Genomic DNA, 20,992 nt, shown 5'->3' with positions numbered 1-20,992 from the left:
TCTCTGGGACCTTAGGACTGTCATACAATGACATACTGTACTAAAAAACAAGGGTATACTTACGGTATCATATTTAGCTGGGCCACTCCCTAGTTACATTAAGAGTACCAGCCCTTTGGAAAGGAATATTTCCTTCAGTAATCAGTATAGCATTCAAATCTGTGTAAAATTAATACTAAACCACACTGCCAGAGATGTAATGGTCAATAATAACTCAATGCTGGAGGTGGGGTGAAGTGAGGGGTTGGGGTGGCATTAGTGAGCAGTTTAGCCTGGTAGGCCACAGGCATACTTGTGGTAAGAATTTGCCCAAATATGGACCTAGACAAAATTAAGTTATCTTATCAAAACTAAGTTATCAAAACTGAGGGTTATCTTGCTTATGTCCAATTTCTCTCTTATTTACCTTTTTCCCTCTTCTGTGTTTTCCCTTTCACCATACTCTCAGGCTCTTTACTATGTGCTCACCTTTCCTGCACTAAGAAATGCTCATAAATCATTGTTCGAAAAAATAAAAAACACGGAAACATTTCAAATGTTCATCAATGGTAAGTGGATAAATAATTACCCAATGGAATAACATATAGCAATCAAAATGAATTATATTCAGCAACACAGAATAACATTAGCAACATAAAAGAAATCTGAAACAATTACATATAGTATGATACCCCCCTTTATTTTGAGAGAGAGCACAAGTGGGGGAGGCACAGAAAGAGGGAGAGAGAGAATCCCAAGCAGGCTCTGCACCATCAGCGCAGAGCCTAATGCAGGGCTTGAACTCATGAACCACGAAACCATGACCTGAGCCAAAGTCAGACGCTCAACTGAGCCATATAGGCGCCCTTAGTATGATACTCTTTTTATGAAAACAAAAACAAAACAAAAAACTAAAGCACAAATTATATAAATGAGTTATTTGTAACAACTCTGACCTCATTTCCTGTGTCGAGCCACACGCTGGGTGTAGAGATTACTTAAATAAATAAACTTAAATAATATCTTCAAGAATTATTTGTACAATCTTTGATGAAAAACTTCATCCCGGTTAAAGGCCAAGAATTAGGCCTTCCCTCAATCCTTCCTGGGAGTAAACAAAATAGTCACTTAGCATTCTACCTTTCTATCCAGTCAACAGAAACTGGAAAAAACAGAGACTGAAGACACAGGCAACAAAAAAATCTAGATGAAAGGCACTATTTATTTATTTATTGCTGGTGATTTTTTAAATTTATTATTATTATTATTATTATTATTTAATGTTTATTTTTGAGAGAGAGAGAGAGAGAGAGAGCAAGCAGGGGAGGGCTAGAGAGAGGGGGACAGAGGATCCAAAGCGGGCTCTGTGCTGACAGCAGACTGCCTGATGTGGGTCTCAAACTCATTAACCAGATCATGACCTAAGCCTAAGTCAGATGCTTAATTGACTGAGCCACCCAGGCGCCCCACTGGTGACTTTTTAAAAATTGTTTATTTATTTTTGAGAGAGAGAGAGAGAGAGCAAGAAAGTGAGGAGCAGAGAGAGAGGAAGACAGAGGATCTGAAGCTGACTCTCCCCTGAGAGCAGAGAGCTTGTTGAGGGCTTGAACTCATGATCCAGATCATGACCTGAGCTGAGATGGAGTCAGATGTTTAACCGACCGAGCCACTTGGGCTCCCTGAGATGGAAAGCATTTTAAAAATTCACATGCCTTGGAATGTTAAACCACGGACAGAAGTATGTTTCTACTAAACTGGGCATTTCACATTTGATTGGAAGTTGGAAAGGTTGTCAGTGGCCTCCTGAACTGGAGAAGAAATGCTACCAGTTAAATAACTAGTCTGGGGCAGACTTCATATTCAAATCTCAATTTATTTTGTTCAAAGGCAGTACACTCTTTTCATGTTCCACTCCCTAGCTCTCCTTTACTCTTGGGGTTCATTTTTCATTCCTTCTTGTCTCAGTATCTCATCATTTTAAATTTGAATTGTTGCTGGCTTTTTTTTGTCTTGTCTTTTGATTTTTCCCTCTACCACAGCAACTCACCACTCCCTTAATTATGGATACTTGGTTTTAAATATCCTTCAAAAGCCCGTATTCCAAACTTTACTAGTTTGGTTTGATGATTTGCTAAACCATTTACAGTTTAACAGTGTAAAGAGAGATACCTAACAATCAAAGGATAATGTCGTTAGAGGTAGTATTTTCAGATCAACTCAACAAGGGGTCTAAGGGAGTCAATTTAACTGTTCTTTCCTTTTCTAAAACAAACTACCAAACTATTATATATGTAATAATAAATTTACACCTACCAAAATTCATTATCCTTGTTTAACTTCATTTTCAGTCTAGGTTTGGTGAGTCTGTTTATTTTCATTTAGATACTTGTATTTAAAAGCACTTCCTACTTCAAACTGTAGGAAAACAGATCATGTCAAGCTTAATTGGAGGATTTGATTAAAAGATGTTATTCTTGGGGCACCTGGTGGCTCAGTCAGTTGAGCGTCCTACTCTCGGTTTCGGCTCAGGTCACGATCTCATGGTTTTTGAGTTCGAGCCCCATATTGGGCTCTGTGCTGACAGTGCAGAGCCTGCTTGGGATTCTCTCTCTGTCCCTACCCCATTCATGCACTCTCTCTCTCTCTCTTTGTCTCTCAAAAATAAATAAACTGTAAAAAAAAAAAATTTAGAAAGATAATGTTATTCCTGACAAATATGAAAAAAAAAAACCAAACAAACAAAACCAAACATCTATTGGCAGCTGGTAATACAGAATTATTATCTGCCAAGTCTGGTTATTTATGCCGTTTAATACATTATCTAGAAAAGAAGTTAATGAGGTAATCCCTGTAGACAGCACTGGGGAAAAGAGGATACCAGGATGTTCCAGTATCCATGTCCTGAAAACAATTTTAAAAGTATGATACCACCCATTTAATTCAATTAAAACTGGATTCCAGCAGGTCTTGAATATCTTAGAATACCTTTATGCAAAACCACCTTTTTAAAAAAAAGTGTATTTGAGAGAGAAAAAGAGAACATGTGCACGTGTGCACACATGCACACACATGATGGGGAGAGGGGCAGAGAGAGAGAAAATCCCAAGCAGGCTCTGTGCTACCAGCATAGAACCCAGTGCAGGGCTTGGTCTCACAAACTGTGAAATCATGACCTGAGCTGAAATCAAGAGTTTGATGCTTAACTGACTGAGCCACCGAGGCACCCCATATGCAAAACCATCTTTAAGAATCACTGAATTAAAAAAAAAAAAGTTTATTTATTTTTGAGAGCGAGTGGGAAGGGGCAAAGAGAGAGGGAACAGAGGATCCAAAGTGGGCTCTGTGCTGACGGCAGAGACTGATGAGGGGCTCAAACTCATAAACCAGGAGACCATAACCTGGGCTGAAGTTGGACACCTAACTGACTGAGTCACCCAGGCACCCCAAGAATCACTGGATTTTCTGTGAAGGGCTGTGCTAGATGAGCTAGTAAAGGGAAGAAAGTACTGATTTTGAAAACCATAAGAATTCCAATTTTGATTTGTTGGCCTATTATTATAAAGACTCTTATTTCTATTTACTGTGTATAAGTAATACAACTTTTTAGAAACTCCAAAGGCTGGGGAAACACTCTGGGCTATGAAATGATATGCAAATTTTTATTGGCCAGATCTTTATTTGGATACCATGTGTTCATTTATCCACTAGAGAGTTATCAAGCACCTGCTATGTGTCAATCAAGATGCCAGGTGCTGTAGACACAATAGTGAACGAAGGCATGCCCTCTGCCAGTAAGAAGCATACATGTTAGTGGTAGAAAGACAATAATCATATACCCTCAAACATAAATGGAAAAACACAACTGTCAGTGCATGTAGAACAGGCGTCTCTAGAAAAGAGGATATCTGATTTAGTCAGGGAAGGCATTTTGTTAATGTAATAGTTGAAATTTAAAGGACACTGTCTAGGCCACTGGTTCTCCATGGGGTTGGTGGTGGTTGTGGAGGTATACATGCATTGGGACATTTGGTAATGTCTGCAGACATTTTTTAAAAATTATTTTCAATGTTTATTTATTTTTGAGAGAGAGAAAGAGAGAGAGAGAGAGGGATGACCAGAGAGAGAGGGAGACAAAGAATCTGAAGCAGGCTCCAGGCTCTGAGCTGTCAACACAGAGCTCGATGAGGGGCTCAAACTCACAAACTGTGGGATCATGACCTGAGCTGAAGTCAGCCGCTTAACCAACTGAGCAACCCAGGTGCCCTGACATTTTTAACATCATGACTGGGAGAGACTATTAGCATCTAGTGAGTAGAGGACAGGATGCAATCAAATACCTTACAGTGCACAGGACAGTCGCCCACAACAAAGAATTACCTGGCCTAAAATGTCAACAGTGCAAAAGTTAAGAAGCCCTGAACTAGGCAAAGGGAAAAGCAGAAGCAAGTAAAGACCATTCATGGGAGACTCAACAAGAGAAAATTATAGAGGATACATCATACAAGGTTCATGATCATGTTCCTGATCATGTTCAGGAATTTTAGGTTTATTTTAAGAATGAAGGAAAAAACAAGTAAAAGTTTTAAAAAAGATGAGGAGCTGGGGGTAAGGGCAGTGGTGGTAATGTGTTCAGATTAATATTTTTAAAAGGTTACTAACTGCAGTATAGAGAACAGATTGGAAGGGAACATAATTTGATGTGAGTAGGGAAGACAGGTAGTTAACTAATCTTTTTATTTACTTATTTACTTTTCTTTTTAATTTTCAACGTTTATTTATTTTGAGGGAGAGAGAGAGAGAGAGAGAGAGAGAGAGCGAGCGCACAATGGGGAAGGGACAGAAAGAAGGAGACAGAATTCCAAGTAGGTTCTGTGCCATCAGTGCACAGCCTGACATGGGGCTCAAACTCATGAACCTGTGAGATCAGGACCTGAACCGAGATCAAGAGTCAGATGCTTAACTGACTGCGCCACCCAAGCACCCCACTAATCTTTTTAAAAACTCCAAAGACTGGGGAAACAGAAGGTGGTAGTGGTGGGTAAGTTGTTGAAAAACTTCCTTCTATAAATGTTCAGCATGGGAACAGAAGAAAGGAAGGATGTAGAGTGCTACATGCACAGTCATTCCTATAATGTGTGGGTTTTTGTAGTAGTCAGCTGTGTGTCCTTCATAATTCTTGAGGTGGAACAATAAACTCTAAGAACAGATGAAATGCCTTCTTTGTATTTAAAAAATAAGGGACAAGAATATTTCTTCTTTCTTTTTGAATGTTATGTAGGGTGACTTGTAAACCAATTCATCTGTAAGGATCCAGGCAACAAAAAACTGGAGTAATTAAATTTTAATGTATAAACTATAATCCACATTTGTGATCAGAAGCTTAGGAAGTAATAAAACCAATAACTGGCCCTACTGAGTATATTCTCAAGAATATGTTTTTCCTCAATTATTATATTAAAACCATAATAGAAAATATTAAAAACTATTTTATTACAAAATATCTATAGAAGAGAATAAATATAATATACAAGGTATGGTTTAAAGAATAGTAAAACGAATACTCATAAACTTACCTCCAAATGGCAATTTTTTAAATAGCAAAAATTGTCTTAAGTGTTTTGTTTTACAAATGGCTTTTAAGATAAAGATTCATGTTAAAACTACATAAAGGGAAAAAAACACAAAAAAAGCCAAAAAACTACATCAAGTGTACTTTCTACCACTGGGCAGTTAAACTTTTTTTTTTTTAAAGATTTTATTTTTAAGTAATCTCTATACCCAACATGGGGCTCAAACTCACAACCCTGAGATCAAGAGTCACATGCTCCATGGACTGAGCCAGCCAGGAGACCTTGGGCAGTTAAAGTATTAAATGAAAACCTCATACCTGTAAACACTGAATTAAAAAAATATATACAAAAAGTTCAATTTGCTATCTGACAGTATTCCTATTCCAGTTAATAATCTGATTAACCAGACAAAATGAGTCTGTCTTTATTTTTATCAAAGTCAACTCCATAAATTTGTGACATTATCATTTAAAGCATAAATTAAAACTTACTTCTATAAACACAAAAATAAAAGCTTTGGATAGGCTAGGCTTTTTTTTTTTTTAAATGGCCGGATTTTTCTCTAGTGAAGTAACAGGTTCATAACTGACCTATTTTGTAATATTAAATCATCTTATCATGCCTTCTTTAATGAAATATTAATATTTTATGTAAGATTTATATTTAAATTAAATGCAACTGTGTATCTGGCATCCAATTTTGGCTAAAAATCATAGCACTGTACTAAAGCACCATTAAACTGTAATAATACACACATGTCTTTTATATAAAGAGAATTTCTTATTTCTTTGGAGGAGCAACGGTCTCAAACTCCAAAGCTTCTTTTATTCTTATTTTTAAACTTTATTATTTTTTCCCAAAGCTTCTTTTAAATCAAGAATTATATAACTTTAAAATTAAAATTAAATTAAAAATTTTAAATTAAATAAGGGTTATCTGAACTTCATCTTTCTCAGCTGTAGAGCAAGAAAGTCTTCAATTTAATAACAGGGCAAAAGATTTTTCCTTCTCAAAAGATAAAAAAATATGCATTAGAAAAATTATGTTTCAATAAAATCTTTTATAAATTTTCTTCTGTTCAGTGATATTAATATTAGTCCACAAAGAATTACTTACCCGATGAAAGCCACCATCTGCTCCACTATGTGTTTGCTGAATGTTATTATAACGAAGATTTTCTGTAAAGAAAATGCCAGTTAAAATATGTTACCCAAAAAAAACCCCACTATAAATTCATAATTCTGATAAGAGTTTAAAAAGATGAGGTACTGCCCCAATTGCAATTTTTAAAATTCTTTAAAAAAACAAAATATACCAAACACCACTTTACTGACAAATGCTACCTACTTTGTATTTTAAAGATGTTTTTCCTTTAGCACAGCTGTATTCTAACCAGCATACACGACCATGTCTGAGGGAAAAATATGAGTCATGAAACCCAAGGCTGGGTGGACATTCCGCATGTTCTATGTATCCTAGAATGGATACATAGACAAACTGAAGTCATGGGTTCCCATACAGACCCCACTACTGAAATTAAAGCTGATCAGCCTGATGACATGCGTCTGGTCTAAATCTAATCCATAGGATCTTGAAAAGCCTGTATGCCCTTCATAGAAAATTTATAGAAGTTATTATTAAAGTTCCATTTTCAGATCCTGAATGATTTTGGACTTTTAGCCTTACTATACAAGCAAAAGTATCAACAGTTATTCAGAATCTTTATCAGATTTGGGTCATTTCAATTTGGTGTTTTTTAGTACTCTCCATTAATTAAAGATGTTGACATCCTACCTTACAAGTAAAGATGCCTTTAGGACTAACAGGTAGCAAATGTCCCCAACTCAAATAAATGTTCAAAATAATATATAACATAAGGCATTATTATGGATTTTCAGGGAACACAAAGATGGCAAGGACACTTCCTTCTTCAATGCCCTGAAGAAATTAAAATATTTTTCTGTATTATAGTAGAAAAATGATAAATTATGTGTATATATATATATATATATATATATATACATATATATACATATATACAAACTATAGATGACATACATTAGTAGTAAAAATGTGTTACAGAAGTTCAGAGAAAGGAGAGGTACATAAGTACAATTAGAGATTCAAGAATGTGGTATTAAAGTTTAGCTCTAAAGGATTGATAATAATTCTCTGATTAAACATGAGTAATTCAAAGTTGTCCCTCGACTGCTTAAATCTTTGTTATTGTTTGTCAAATAATAACTTCAGACTATGCAACCACAGGGGAGGGAAGAAAAATAAAATAAATAACAGTAGACTCCTTTTTATCTACCTATTATGAATCTCAGGAAAGTGGCTAAATTACACTAAAGCATATCATTTCAGGTAGAAGACTAATAAAGCAATGATATTTTCTTAAGGAATGTCTACTGTTAGCAGAGACATTGACAGCTGCACAGCTGGGTATGTGTAAGGAAGTAGGGCTAAAAAAGAAAAAAAAAGTTCATAGTCTTTTTTGGTGTTTATGTACCTATTAATTTTTTTAAATGTTTATTTATTTATTTTTGAGAGAGAAAGAGGGAGACAGAGAATCCAAAGCAGGCTCCAGGCTCCAAGCTGTCAGTGCAGAGTCCAACGTGGGGCTTGACTGTAAGATCATGACCTGAGCTGAAGTCGCACGCTTAACCGACTGAGCCACCCAGGCACTCCCATATCTATTAATTTTAAAAAGATACTTACTACTTATCTTATGGAAAAAGCAAGCACATATAGATGTCAAAAATAGTTACAAAATGGATGGTGATTTCATAAACAATGTTACACAAATGGTATATGAAGATTACAAAACTAACAAGACAATTATACAGATCATTTTAGGAGAAAAGCATTATATACAAGGGTCCTTCTAGTTTCCATACTAAAAGCCAGTTAGGTGGAACTATAAATCTTTCACTAACAATGGCTTTTGCCTCTCAGTGATTTCACCACCATGAGTTTTCCCTTACCATCATTTCCTAACATTGAAAATAAGCCAATGCCCAGATAATTGCATAATTTTACTGCTTGAAAACAAAACAAGACTTTCTTTTTATATGTAACAGCTTGAAAATTCACAGTGCTGGGCAAGACATAAATGTGTCAGATATTTAAGAACATATGTCTCATCTCAGAGTCATTCGGGCTGGAGGTCTGAATGGGGATTCTACCAAATAAACAAACACACGGCACAGACCACCAGACAGCCCACTCAACCATGTGTGCAGAATAGTCAAGGGAAAGGGTTGAGTAGGAAAGAAAAAAAAAAAAAAAGAGGGTGTAGGGAACTAATGGTGCCAGGACAAACAAAGAAACTATCTATAAAAGAAGCGTCCTTCAATGGAAAAAAAGAGTCTTAAATTCATTTATTAAAAATTTATTGAGTGTCTACAACACGTCAGATGATATTTTAGGCACTAGAATACCTCAGTGGGCCAAAGACAAAATTCTCTACCTTCATGGAGCTTCCATTTCCATGTATGTGTCCATGTCAGAAAGGTAAAGAGGCAACAAACAACATACATGGTAAGTAAATTACAGGGTATATGAAATATTGAGTGTAAGTATATTGACTTTGGAAATCCCAATCTAATATTATTAGGTGGGGTAATTTGAAATTTTTAAGGGAAGTTTAACAAATAGCAAGGTATCAATAAAAATAACAATATTTTTGGCTCTTTGCTTTAGGCTGAGGAAAAAGAAGAATCAGAAGAAAAGATGGATTTGTTATTAGATTACAGAAAAATCTGTGTGTGGGGTTTCCTCCTGGTTACTTCAGAAATAGCTAAAATGCTTATATTATGCACTACTATTGTCTACCCAAGAATGAGAAATGTTTGTTGTCCTGAGCTACATCTGGATGTACACCAAGTAACATGCCTTTAGAAAGTATGTGTCTCCGTGATACAACGGAACACAGCAAACACATCCCATAGTCTGTTTAGTGAAGAAACTCAGATTCTCTGCTTTCAGAAACATAGAACTTTTTTTCCCTCTACACACATACAGGGAATACCTTCAAATTTATACAGTTTGGTTTGAATTCCAGAGCCTAGGCATGGATTTTATCTTCTCTAACACTGTTCTCCTACCTATGAAATTTGGATAATAACTACCTCACAGGATTGTTCTGAGATAACCAGTGCAAACTGCCTGGCACAGGTCTTGATAAATAGCAGGCATTACACAATTCAATTTCCTTAATCATGTAAGTAATTTATAGTTTAGAAGGCAATGCCGAAGAATGCAAAGAACACTGAACTTGAAGCCAAAAGACTTGGGTTCAAATCCTAGCTGTTACTTACATTCTTAGGCAACTACTACTTATTAATCTTCTAAGTGTGACAATTACAAAATTGGAGTAGTAATTTCTCTATCCAATGATTATAATAATAAAATCAGCTCACATACACTAAGTGCTTTAAAGTGTGAAGTACTAAAAAAAAAATAATAATTAAAAAAATAAAGTGTGAAGGCCTATATAAAAAAAATTAAGCATTATCATAACTTGATAAAATCTAAGAATGTTTAAAAAATATACTAATTTGCATATTCTGTTTTGAAGTCTGATAAGTTGCATGCCCTGTCACTATAGAATACTCTTGGCATAATAAATTTTACTATTAATTTATAGAAAGTTACTATGCAAAGCTGGACGCATAAAGTTTATGGATTCCCAGAGAGGTTGCTATCATAAAGGGAATTAAAATAATGTTATTGTTTCTTAGGCATTAATACTTTCTTTTCTCTTTAAAATTTTTTTTAATGTTGGGGCACCTGGGTGGCTCAGTCAGTTAAGCCTCCGACTTTGGCTCAGGTCATGACCTCACAGTTTGTGAGTTCAAACCCCACATCGGGCTCTGTGCTGACAGCTTAGAGCCTGGAGCCTGTTTCAGATTCTGTGTCTCCCTCTCTCTCTGACCCTTCCCCAGTCACACTCTGTCTCTGTATGTCCCTCTCTCAAGAATAAATAAACATTAAAATTAAAAAAAAAAAAAAAAGAAAGAAAAAAAAAAAGAAAAAAAAAAAGAAAAAAAAATTTTTTTTAATGTTTATTATTCTGACAGACAGAGAGAGAGACAGCACAAGCAGCGGGGGGCAGAGAGAGAGGGAGATACAGAATCCAAAGCAGGCTCCAGGCTCTGAGTTGTCAGTACAGAGCCCGACGTGGGGCTCAAACTCACAAACCACGAGATCATGACCTGAGCCGAAGTCAGAGGCCTAATCGACTGAGCCACCCAGGCGCCCCAGGCATTAATACTTTCAAGGGACAATTAATACTTTTCAAAAAGCAAAATGATAGCTTCCTTCTTCCCCTAGAAATAACTAAAAATATCAAAGAAAAATTTATCTTCTGATACACTACAAAATAATTTACTACTCACCATGGTATTTTATTATTTGTAAAAATCTAACAGGATATTGTAATATTTACCAAAGTAACTAGCATTCCCATATTAAAAAATCATTTCATTGAACAATATACTTAATGTAAGTGGGAGAAAATATATTCCTTGAAGGAGGAATGTCCTTGGAATTTTGAGTGATTTTCATGGCAGGAGAGTAGAGGACAGGCTCAATAAACTCATCCCAAATGCCAAAATCTAATATTACAAACTGGGCAGATAGAAGTAGCTGAAGTTTTCCTGTCTCATTCTGCTCTTCTAAGAACTGAAGGTAGAGAGGTGTTAAGAAGAAATTGGAGAAAATTAAAAGATATGCTTTTAATTTTGAAGGAATTATACCAGGGCAAAGATATTACTCACTGCTCTTGCCTTTCCTTTGGTGAATGCCTCTTTGACGTAAACCTCACTGATTAAGACATTCTATTCAGGTTAATTTTATTTTATTCTAGTGAGATTTGCCCTTTTAAAAGGCAACAATTCATGTCAAGGTTTGAGAAGCATATATTCATTTCCCCTCATTTTCTCTCTTCTATTCATACACACACACACACACACACACACACACACACACACCTCTCTGTCCTGAAGCTTTTGTTAAGACTGGCTACGAACAATAGCTGATTCTCACTTCTCTAACCACAACCCACAGCTCTTTGCCTCTTCAGAGACTCCTTTCTTCCCCATTCTTTGCCACACTGACATCTGGCTGGTTTTCTGTAAAGGACATTGGTGCCCTGAGAGGAAGTATTATTTGGGGGTATGAAAGAAAAGTGGAATTAGTGTAAGGCAATATTCTCTCAGCTAATAGTCAGTAAAAATATGACATTTTTGGTTATGTATGTGAAAATGATGATGTGCATTTTCCTATATAAGAGCACTATTTTTGTTTGCTAAAAGTCTTAGATGAAAAGTTTCACAAGGCAAGAAGTGAAATAAAGACAGACAGGAAGGGAGGGAGGAAGAAAGAAGGAAAGAAAGAAAACAAGGAAAAAGTCTATAAAGGGGCACAATTTTCCAACAGGGACAGGGAAAACCTGCCCCAAATTCACTAATCCCCAGATGACTTTCCACGGTTAAATACCTAAGGAAAACACCAACCCAAAGAAGCAGAACCAAAATATTAACAATTCACGCTGGAATGAGCAAAGGGATTAAGTTTCAATGCATTTCAAAGGGCTCACCATCATCAGACAGTAAATCAGAGGGTATAATTACCTGGATATGCATTTTAATTATTGCTTTTCCAATCAGAGTTGCACCAAAGAAAGTCCAAAAAGGTACAAGAAAATGTCCACATGTTATTCCAGCCAGGTCAAATAGAGGATTTGGAATCTATTTAAAAAAAAAACAAACAAACAAAACACACACACACATTAAAATGGGACTTTCATATATAATCCAAGGAACAGTTTTAATTTTACCACCTACAGGTATGTGGAATTATGCTTAAGCCTTGCTTACATTACAAAGAGAGGTGTAGATTCCCTGATCAATACTAGACTGTTCAGAAGGTTAGGCAAGTGTTCTAACGTTTCTGTAAATTCGGTCACATATTCATCTCAGGCTGCTGTTAAAGCAAACCCAACTGTCCTTTTGCTTACATTACTTATGGCTAATGCCCCATAAATATACTTTTTTCTATCACATTAGAATTGGTAAAACCAATGGACCCACAGGAATTTAATCCCATTCAGCAGATACTTAACCGTTTGGTAGCTGTGTCTAAGGTGAGGTATAAACGAAGAAAAAGTCCTGAGATTATTTCAGTAATACTGGGGTTGTAAAATCTTCAGCCTGAAATAAGAATATCATCTAGAAATCATTCATATCTATATAGCAAATATCCTTATGAAATTCACAAATATATTTATAGGCAGATGCGCTTTTATTCCTCAACGTAAAAAAAAAAACCTTGTAATTTGTATTTTGCACAGACAAATCTCATAATTTGTATGACATGACAGTACAAGGCTGTGAGGCTGTGTAATATATTTTAGGCAGAAAATCAAGTGTGGAAATACGAGCGCATAGATTCAGATGTTTTGAATACTCAGTCCGAGACAAAGAAGTGATTCACAACAAATACCTTTTCCAAACATTCCCACATTTCAAGAATGCTGAAAGACAATTTCATGTAAAAATGCAAGGAAACCACAAGCTGTTTTTGAGCACTTCATCCATTTTTCTCCCATAGAAGCACTCTGTCCTTGTGGCAGTTGGCAGAACCATTCACAAGCCAATTAATTTATATAATTTCATTTCTGAACTTTCAAAGAAAAGACTAGTTGTTTAAAAGATATTTGTCACATATGTTCTTTTTAAAAACAATGTCATGACTAAATTAGAATTCAAATATTCTTTTGTTCATAACACTTGGATTTAATAACTTTTGTTTTTCTCATCCAAATTCAAATGTCTAATGCAATTTCATGTCTTACAATCATATAATAATATCATTTGCACAGCTTTACATCTATCATTTCTTATATTTTCTCACGTGACCCTCATAACTCCATGGATTATAATTTTAATTGTTTTCCTTTATTATCAGGCTCTATCTCAAGTTGAAATAGAAATATAAGATATGTAAATCAGAATAGATTAAAAATTAGAATTTGTTAAACATGTTAAACACCTCAGTGTATGCCGGATACAGTCTGAGCATAATTAATGAGTTTATTGTTGCATGTGCATGTTATTTATTCTTTTTTTTTTTTTTAATTTTTTTAACGTTTATTTATTTTTGAGACAGAGAGAGACAGAGCATGAACAGGGGAGGAGCAGAGAGAGAGGGAGACACAGAATCTGAAACAGGCTCCAGGCTCTGAGCTGTCAGCACAGAGCCCGACGCGGGACTCGAACTCACGGACCGTGAGATCATGACCTGAGCTGAAGTCAGACGCTTAACCAACCAAGCCACCCAGGCGCCCTTATTTATTCTTTTTTTAAGTTTATTTTGAGACAGAGAGAGAGAGAGAGAGAGAGAGAGCGAGCACGCAGGGGAGGGGCAGAGAGAATCCCAAGCAGGCTTTTCCCTGTCAGCAAGGAGCCCAATGTAAAGCTGGAACTTGTGAAATGTGAGATCATGACCTGAGCCCAAACCAGGAGTCAGATCAACTGAGCCACTAGGCAACCCCCCTTTTTTTTTTTAAACATTTATTTTTGAGACAGAGAGAGACAGAGCATGAGCAGGGGAGGGTCAGAGAGAGAGGGAGACACAGAATCTGAAACGGGCTCCAGGCTCTGAGCTGTCAGCACAGAGCCCGATGCCGGGCTCGAACTCACGGACCGTGAGATCATGACCTGAGCCGAAGTCGGCCACTTAACCGACTGAGCCACCCAGGCGCCCCTGCACCCCTTCTTTTTTTCACCATCTAACTAAATACAGAAAGGAAGACTGAGATTACAAAAGCTACTAATGGGGTGCCTGGGTGGCTTAGTTGGTTAAGCATCTGACTCTTAAATTTGGCTCAGGTCATGATCTCACATTTTGTGGGTTCGAGCCCCACACTGGGCTCTGTGCTGATGGTGCCGACCCTGCTTGGGATTCTTTCTCTCTCCTTCTCTCTCTGCCCCTCCTGCACATGTTCTCTTTCTCTCTCTCAAAATAAATAAAGAAAACTTAAAAAAAAAAAAAAAAAAGAGCTACTAAGTAGCTTTGAAATTTTCCCTCAAGTAGGAGTTTAATTTGTTAGTTCAAACTTTAACAACAAAATAACTAAAAACTTCTTTTTACCTTAAATAAAGTATATACTTTTAATACTTTAACAGAAATATCAATTTTCTGGAAAAAAGTTCCTGGAAGGCCAAACTGATCTATCAATTTCTGTTCAATACTGACTATTCCTAGTCAAATATAAAGAAGACTGACTAGTATGGAAAATGGATTGGCAACAGTGAGGTCACAGAGATAGATGAGTGCCAAAGAATAAATACCATTTTTTATTTTAATAAATTGAAGGTACTCATGTTTTCCCTAGGAACAATGAAAGCTAGTTTTTATTGAATGTTCTGATTTTTAGGATACTTTTCTAAAGTTTCTGCATCACCAACTCAACTTAATCCCCAAAACAATGCTATATGATATGCTTATGCTCATTTTACAGGAAAATGAGACAGATTTGACAGTTTGTTTGGGAAAGCAGGATTTCAGCAGCAGAGCAGAATTTCAACCCAGGCAATGTGGTTCCCAGGCTTGTTTTCTTAGCCTCTAAAGTAAGGACATTATTATCCATTAGGCCTCTCAGTTTAATCCCAGTCTGCTGACTTCCACAGCACTTTCTACTTATCCTTGTATTTCAATGGTCTCCCTCACTAGACTTCAGGATCCTCGAGGAAAGGAAATATATCTTTCATCTCTTTATTCCCAACACTCAGTGACTAAATCAAAGCTGAGGAATAATGATAAAAAATGGTTGAACATTTATGTTCTAAGCACTGTGTTAGTTCACACACACACACACACACATACATATTTTAATTTTTTAATGTTTATTTATTTTTGAGAGAGAGAGAGAGAGAGAGAGCAGGGGAGGAGCAGAAAGAGATAGACACAGAATCTGAAGCGGGCTCTAACTCATGAGCTAGGAGATCATGACCTGAGCTGAGTCAGATGTTCAACTGACTGAGCCACCCAGGCACCCCTTACATATAGTTTCTTGAATCCTCAATCAGCCTTTACAATGATGAGTGACTTGTTGTCCATTAAAAAAAAATTAGAAATCTAGGGCTCAAAGAGAGTAACTTGATTAGGTTACATAGCTAATAAGAGACAAGACTGGCTTAGGAATGCCAAAGCCAATTTTCTTTCTACAATATCACACTATAGTATACTTATAAACTGCTCAAATACTTGAGAGATCAAATTATGATAAAGAGCTCATACACTGAAATGAAAACTTAGATTATGAAAATTTCTAGTATTGCTGGGTCAAAGGATAGTAATTGAGGCATATGTGTATCTCACAGTATCTCTAGAATGTTGACATTACATTAGAAATTTTGGCACCGAAAGTCCTCTTTTTTTGGGCATTTGCTTTTGCTAAGGCAGGGGAGGGGCAGAGAGTACTCAAAGATATATTCATATTCTAGAACATAATGGACAAAGCAGCTGTGTGTCAGTAGATAATAATTTTGTGAATTATATTTATAGCTGCAGTTTTTATTGTATCAACTAGGTACACCTAGTTAATCCAGCCAAATCCACCACTGAACTACCAAAAATTGTGTATGGGCTACCAAAGAAAGCTTTGATCAAAATGCTCCATTTCAAATATAACTATTTCTATCATATTAGAAAAGGACCAGGATAAACACCAACTCATCAAGGAATGTCGATTTCCCAAATCTGCAATTTAAGAAATTAAGTTTTTGACATAAGTGGCTTCTTAGTTCACTGTAGCCAAAAATGCCCTTAACTTTGCCCCAGAGGTTTCAATTACCTAACTTGGTGTAAATGCCCCTTAAGACAGGTTTCACATGACTTCTTCCTTATAACTAATGCTTGAAACTTTGGAAAAAGACTACCTATCTATAACTCTGGAAAGAATGAAGTCATTGTTACTTGGTTAAATGCACTTCATTTTATAAATTCTTCATGCAAAGGATGAATTTTATCTCTTTTATTCTTACTGAACCAAGCCATTTAGGTCTGAAGTCATCATGGCAAGATGAAATGCTTGAAAGTCAATAAACTAGATACGAATCCATCCAATAGAAACAGCTCATTTGATGAGTAAGATGAATGATTAATAAATTTATATACCCATTAAAAGTGATAGCATTTTTGTTCACTCAAGTATGTTACCTTATTTTTTGTTAAGTGTGTTATCTTTAAAAACAAACTGGATCAATATATAAATCTACCATTTATTGGAATTCCTCACTTTTAATACAATTCACTTACTGAAGCACAGGCCAAAATTCCAAAAAATCCAACCTTCTGTACTAGGTTTTGAACTGCCAGTTTAGCCCGGGAAGCAAAGTCCTGTATAAAAGGAGAATATCAAAACATTAATGAAATGTACAGGGAAGAAGAAAAGATGGATCTTTATAGAATTTATAATATTAAATGCCACACAACCTGATTCACTTAATCATTGCTTTTGATGAATGATTAAAAAAAATCATAGGCTGCATTAAAAAATATGAATAAAATCTTGATAGAACATTAGTTACATCCTTAAAGACAAACTTTTACCACATTTCAAGAATAAGCCAAAACACTGTTACTTTATTTTTCAGATTATCTACGGATTATCTAGGGATGAAGAAAATGTTATAAACTATCTATGAACCAACTCATTATTTTGGAAACACTGACCTACCACATGTGATTCATTTAAAAAAAAATATTTATTTATTTATTTAATGTTTTCATTCATTTTGAGAGAAAGAGAGACAGGGCATGAGCAGGAGAGGGGCAGAGAGAGAAGGAGACACAGAATCTGAAGCAAGCTCCAGCTCAAGTTGGAGCCCAAGGGAGGGCTTGAACTCACGAGCTGTGACATCATGACCTGAGCTGAAGTTGGATGCTCAACCAACTGAGCCACCCAGGCACCCCTACTACATGTGATTCTTGATCTTGGGGTTGTAAATTTGAGTCCCATGTTGGATACAGAGATTAACAAAAATAAAATCTTAAATAAAAATAGAAAAAAAGATTAAATGTTATGTAGATCACCTAATATACAAAATAATAAAAAATATTAAGCCTAGAGAAGTTTGTGGAATTTTGTTTTTAAAAACATCCTGAAAGTAAGGAGTCATTTCATCCCTCTGGGGCAGAATCTCTTTACTCAACAGAAATTAGATAAAAACAAAGGAAAACAGACTCCTTGTTCTTTCAGATGCCTGGGTGCCCATCATTAATTATCCTTCAGGGTGCTGTAAGAATTTTTATTTGAGGGGAAAGAGCTACTTTATCCAAATAAATCAAGTAGAAACTTCCCTTTACCTTTTTGTTTTCTTAAATTAATTTTCAGCTTGCATGTCTTACAAGGAAAACAAATTAAGTGCCTTTTTAATGGGAAGTTTTACTTGTTAAAAAGTCTGAAAGTTGTCTACTGAAATGGATTTCATAAATCTCATTATGTGTTGAACACACACGCGCGCGCGTGCATGTGCTCACACACACACACACACACACACACACACACACACACACACAGTGACCATGCTACTTTCAGTTCCTGTAATTTATTTTCCAGGACTTTCACAATATTCTCGGAATTAAAATTACATTTTTATACTAAACAATCTATAAACGTTTATTTAAATTCAACTAATATGAAGTTTACACACTTGTTTTCATTATAAGAAGCCAACAGTAGCAGAATATGCAGCTTGAGGGAGTATTTTCTTGATGTTTTTCCTTGCCAGTGTAGTGAAAAACAAACAAACAAAACAAAAACAAACAAAAAAAAACCTCAGGGAAGCATTGTACTAGTGTCTGTACCGAATCTAAAATATTTTATTTTATTTTATTTTATTTTATTTTATTTTATTTTTTTTTTTTTTTTTTCAACGTTTTTAATTTATTTTTGGGACAGAGAGAGACAGAGCATGAACGGGGGAGGGGCAGAGAGAGAGGGAGACACAGAATCTGAAACAGGCTCCAGGCTCCGAGCCATCAGCCCAGAGCCTGACGCGGGGCTCGAACTCACGGACCGCAAGATCGTGACCTGGCTGAAGTCGGACGCTTAACAGACTGCGCCACCCAGGCGCCCCTAAAATATTTTATGGTAGTAACTCATGTTTAGATTTCATAAACACAACTACATTTTGTTGTTTTTATTTTAAACTTATTTTGCTTAAAGCCATATATTTACAACTTACTGATATGGCTCTAAAGGCTTTATTGACATAATTTTATTGAAAACATCATTCTTTCATGGTCTAAAATGTTCTACATGTTAAATGTAATTGTACTTTGATGCTCTGTATTTTATTTTATTTTCAGTTTTATTTATTTAAGTAATCTCTACACCAAATGTAGGGCTCAAACCCATGCCCTGAGATCGAGTTGCACACTTTCTGACTGAGCCAGCCAGGCATCCCTGTTGCTTTATATTTTAAAATTTCTTGGGGCGCCTGGGTGGCGCAGTCGGTTAAGCGTCCGACTTCAGCCAGGTCACGATCTCGCGGTCCGTGAGTTCGAGCCCCGCGTCAGGCTCTGGGCTGATGGCTCGGAGCCTGGAGCCTGTTTCCGATTCTGTGTCTCCCTCTCTCTCTGCCCCTCCCCCGTTCATGCTCTGTCTCTCTCTGTCCCAAAAATAAATAAAAAACGTTGAAAAAAAAAAAAATTAAAATTTCTTTTTTTTTTTAAAGCGACTCAAATACTTTTAAATTATTTGCATAGTTGACAGTTCTTTCTTATCATGTTGATTTTAAAGTAACACTGTCTATGAATATGTCTATTTATATTTCTGCTTGTTGTTAAAATAGAACTATATTATTTGACAATAAATTCAACTTACACACACACATCCTCAACACCAGCCAAAAAAACTCTTTTACTAAAGTTTAAATGAATCATTTCAAGCATAATCTGCTATTCTTTTCAGGCTGGCAAATAAAATAAAATAAAATAGCCACAAAAGGACATCAATAATTTTAAAATCAATATTTTAAACAAAAAGCTTAACAATTTAATATGGTAGGTAGTCAATATTCAAGTTAAATATCAAAAGAAATTAGTATCTCATTTTAATGGTTTTGGTGTATCTGTGGGAACAATGTAGCAAGTACAATTTGATTACTTCCTCAATTGTCATTCTTTATTAAAAATAAATCTGTACAACTAAAAACAAATTCCTTTTAATAGTTTCATTTCTCTGGATTCACATTTGATAAAGTTTACCTATTTCACAATTTAAATGCCTGAGAGGAACGTTTTATTCTCTAGTTCTACCTAAATAAGCAGCATGCATTTGCAATTTGTAATCATGTATCTCTTTCTACTTTTAAAAAAATAAACACAATATAAGAAAGTAAAATTATCTTTCCCACTCTCAACAACTGTGATTGTGTATTTAACTAACCATGCTGCTGAAATGAAGAACAAGAGACATTAGAAACATTTCTCCAATAACTACAATAAAACAAATGAAGCAGTGTTATAATAAATCCTTATCACGGAGACTTTAAGGATTAATAAAGAAAAAACAGATAAAGCCTTCAAGTATGAATATTCCTGCATGACTTTTACTTCACCTTTCTTTTTCCTAAGAAAAATTTGTGATTAAGGGAGAAGAGAAACTATATGGCTAGTTATAATTAGCTTGCAAAATGCTAATCTTTGAATCTAAAGATACCAGATGGATTTAAAATACATGAAATAACATTTATCTTCAAATGGCAACAGTCCACCTATTTCAATTTTCATAAGTGATCACATGAAATTTCAAGATCTCTTTAAAAGCAACAAAAAATACCTAAACCTGTTAAACAAATGCAGTACTATGAAGATAATTAATATTTGCTTAATAGCTTATGTTAGTTTGAGATGGTAAATGGTGAAAAATTTTATAAATTATCTGCCTTCTTAATCCATTCTATGTTAAAACTTTGGCTGACCTTGGGATGGTATTGAAGTGGCTCCACAGATAAAATTAAAAACCACAGAACAACTGTTTCAATAATAATTCCTTGTATGTAAGGGCAATTTAAAATACACTGAATTTGTGAAGTTCTTTCACCATCTAAAATGACATTTTAGGGGCACCTGGATGACTCAGTAGGTTAAGTATCGACTCTGGATTTCAGCTCAGGTCATGATCTTACAGTTTTGAGTTCGAGCCCAGTGTCTAGCTCTGTGTTAACAGTGAGGAGCCTGCTGGGGATTTTCTCTCTCTCTCTCTCTCTTTCTCTCTGCCCCTACACTTCTTATACTCTGTCTCTCCCTCAAAACAAATAAATAAAAGTAAATAAATAAATAAAATAAATAAAAATTTAAGATCCCAATAACCATGTAATTAAATATTTTTTACAATGAAATAATACTAAACATAATACCATAAT

The 20,992-nt window shown here is 35.5% G+C and overlaps 1 protein-coding gene across 2 annotated transcripts in view; it reads right to left on the bottom strand.

The window, feature by feature from the left end:
* VMP1 (vacuole membrane protein 1) overlaps window positions 1-20,992 on the bottom strand; it is a 133,406-nt gene that overhangs the window by 17,682 nt on the left and 94,732 nt on the right. For both annotated transcript variants that reach the window (XM_049637791.1, XM_049637792.1), the window contains 3 exons: window positions 16,878-16,958; window positions 12,188-12,304; window positions 6,666-6,727 (listed from right to left, as the gene is read on the bottom strand). In XM_049637791.1, coding sequence (XP_049493748.1) covers window positions 6,666-6,727; window positions 12,188-12,304; window positions 16,878-16,958 — 260 coding nt within the window. The remainder of the gene's footprint in view (window positions 1-6,665; window positions 6,728-12,187; window positions 12,305-16,877; window positions 16,959-20,992) is intronic.

Source organism: Panthera uncia, chromosome E1 (assembly GCF_023721935.1).
Source record: "Panthera uncia isolate 11264 chromosome E1, Puncia_PCG_1.0, whole genome shotgun sequence".
NCBI lineage: Eukaryota > Metazoa > Chordata > Mammalia > Carnivora > Felidae > Panthera > Panthera uncia.
The sequence above is the reverse complement of the archived record's forward strand: the minus strand, read 5'-3'. Positions and strand labels throughout refer to the sequence as shown.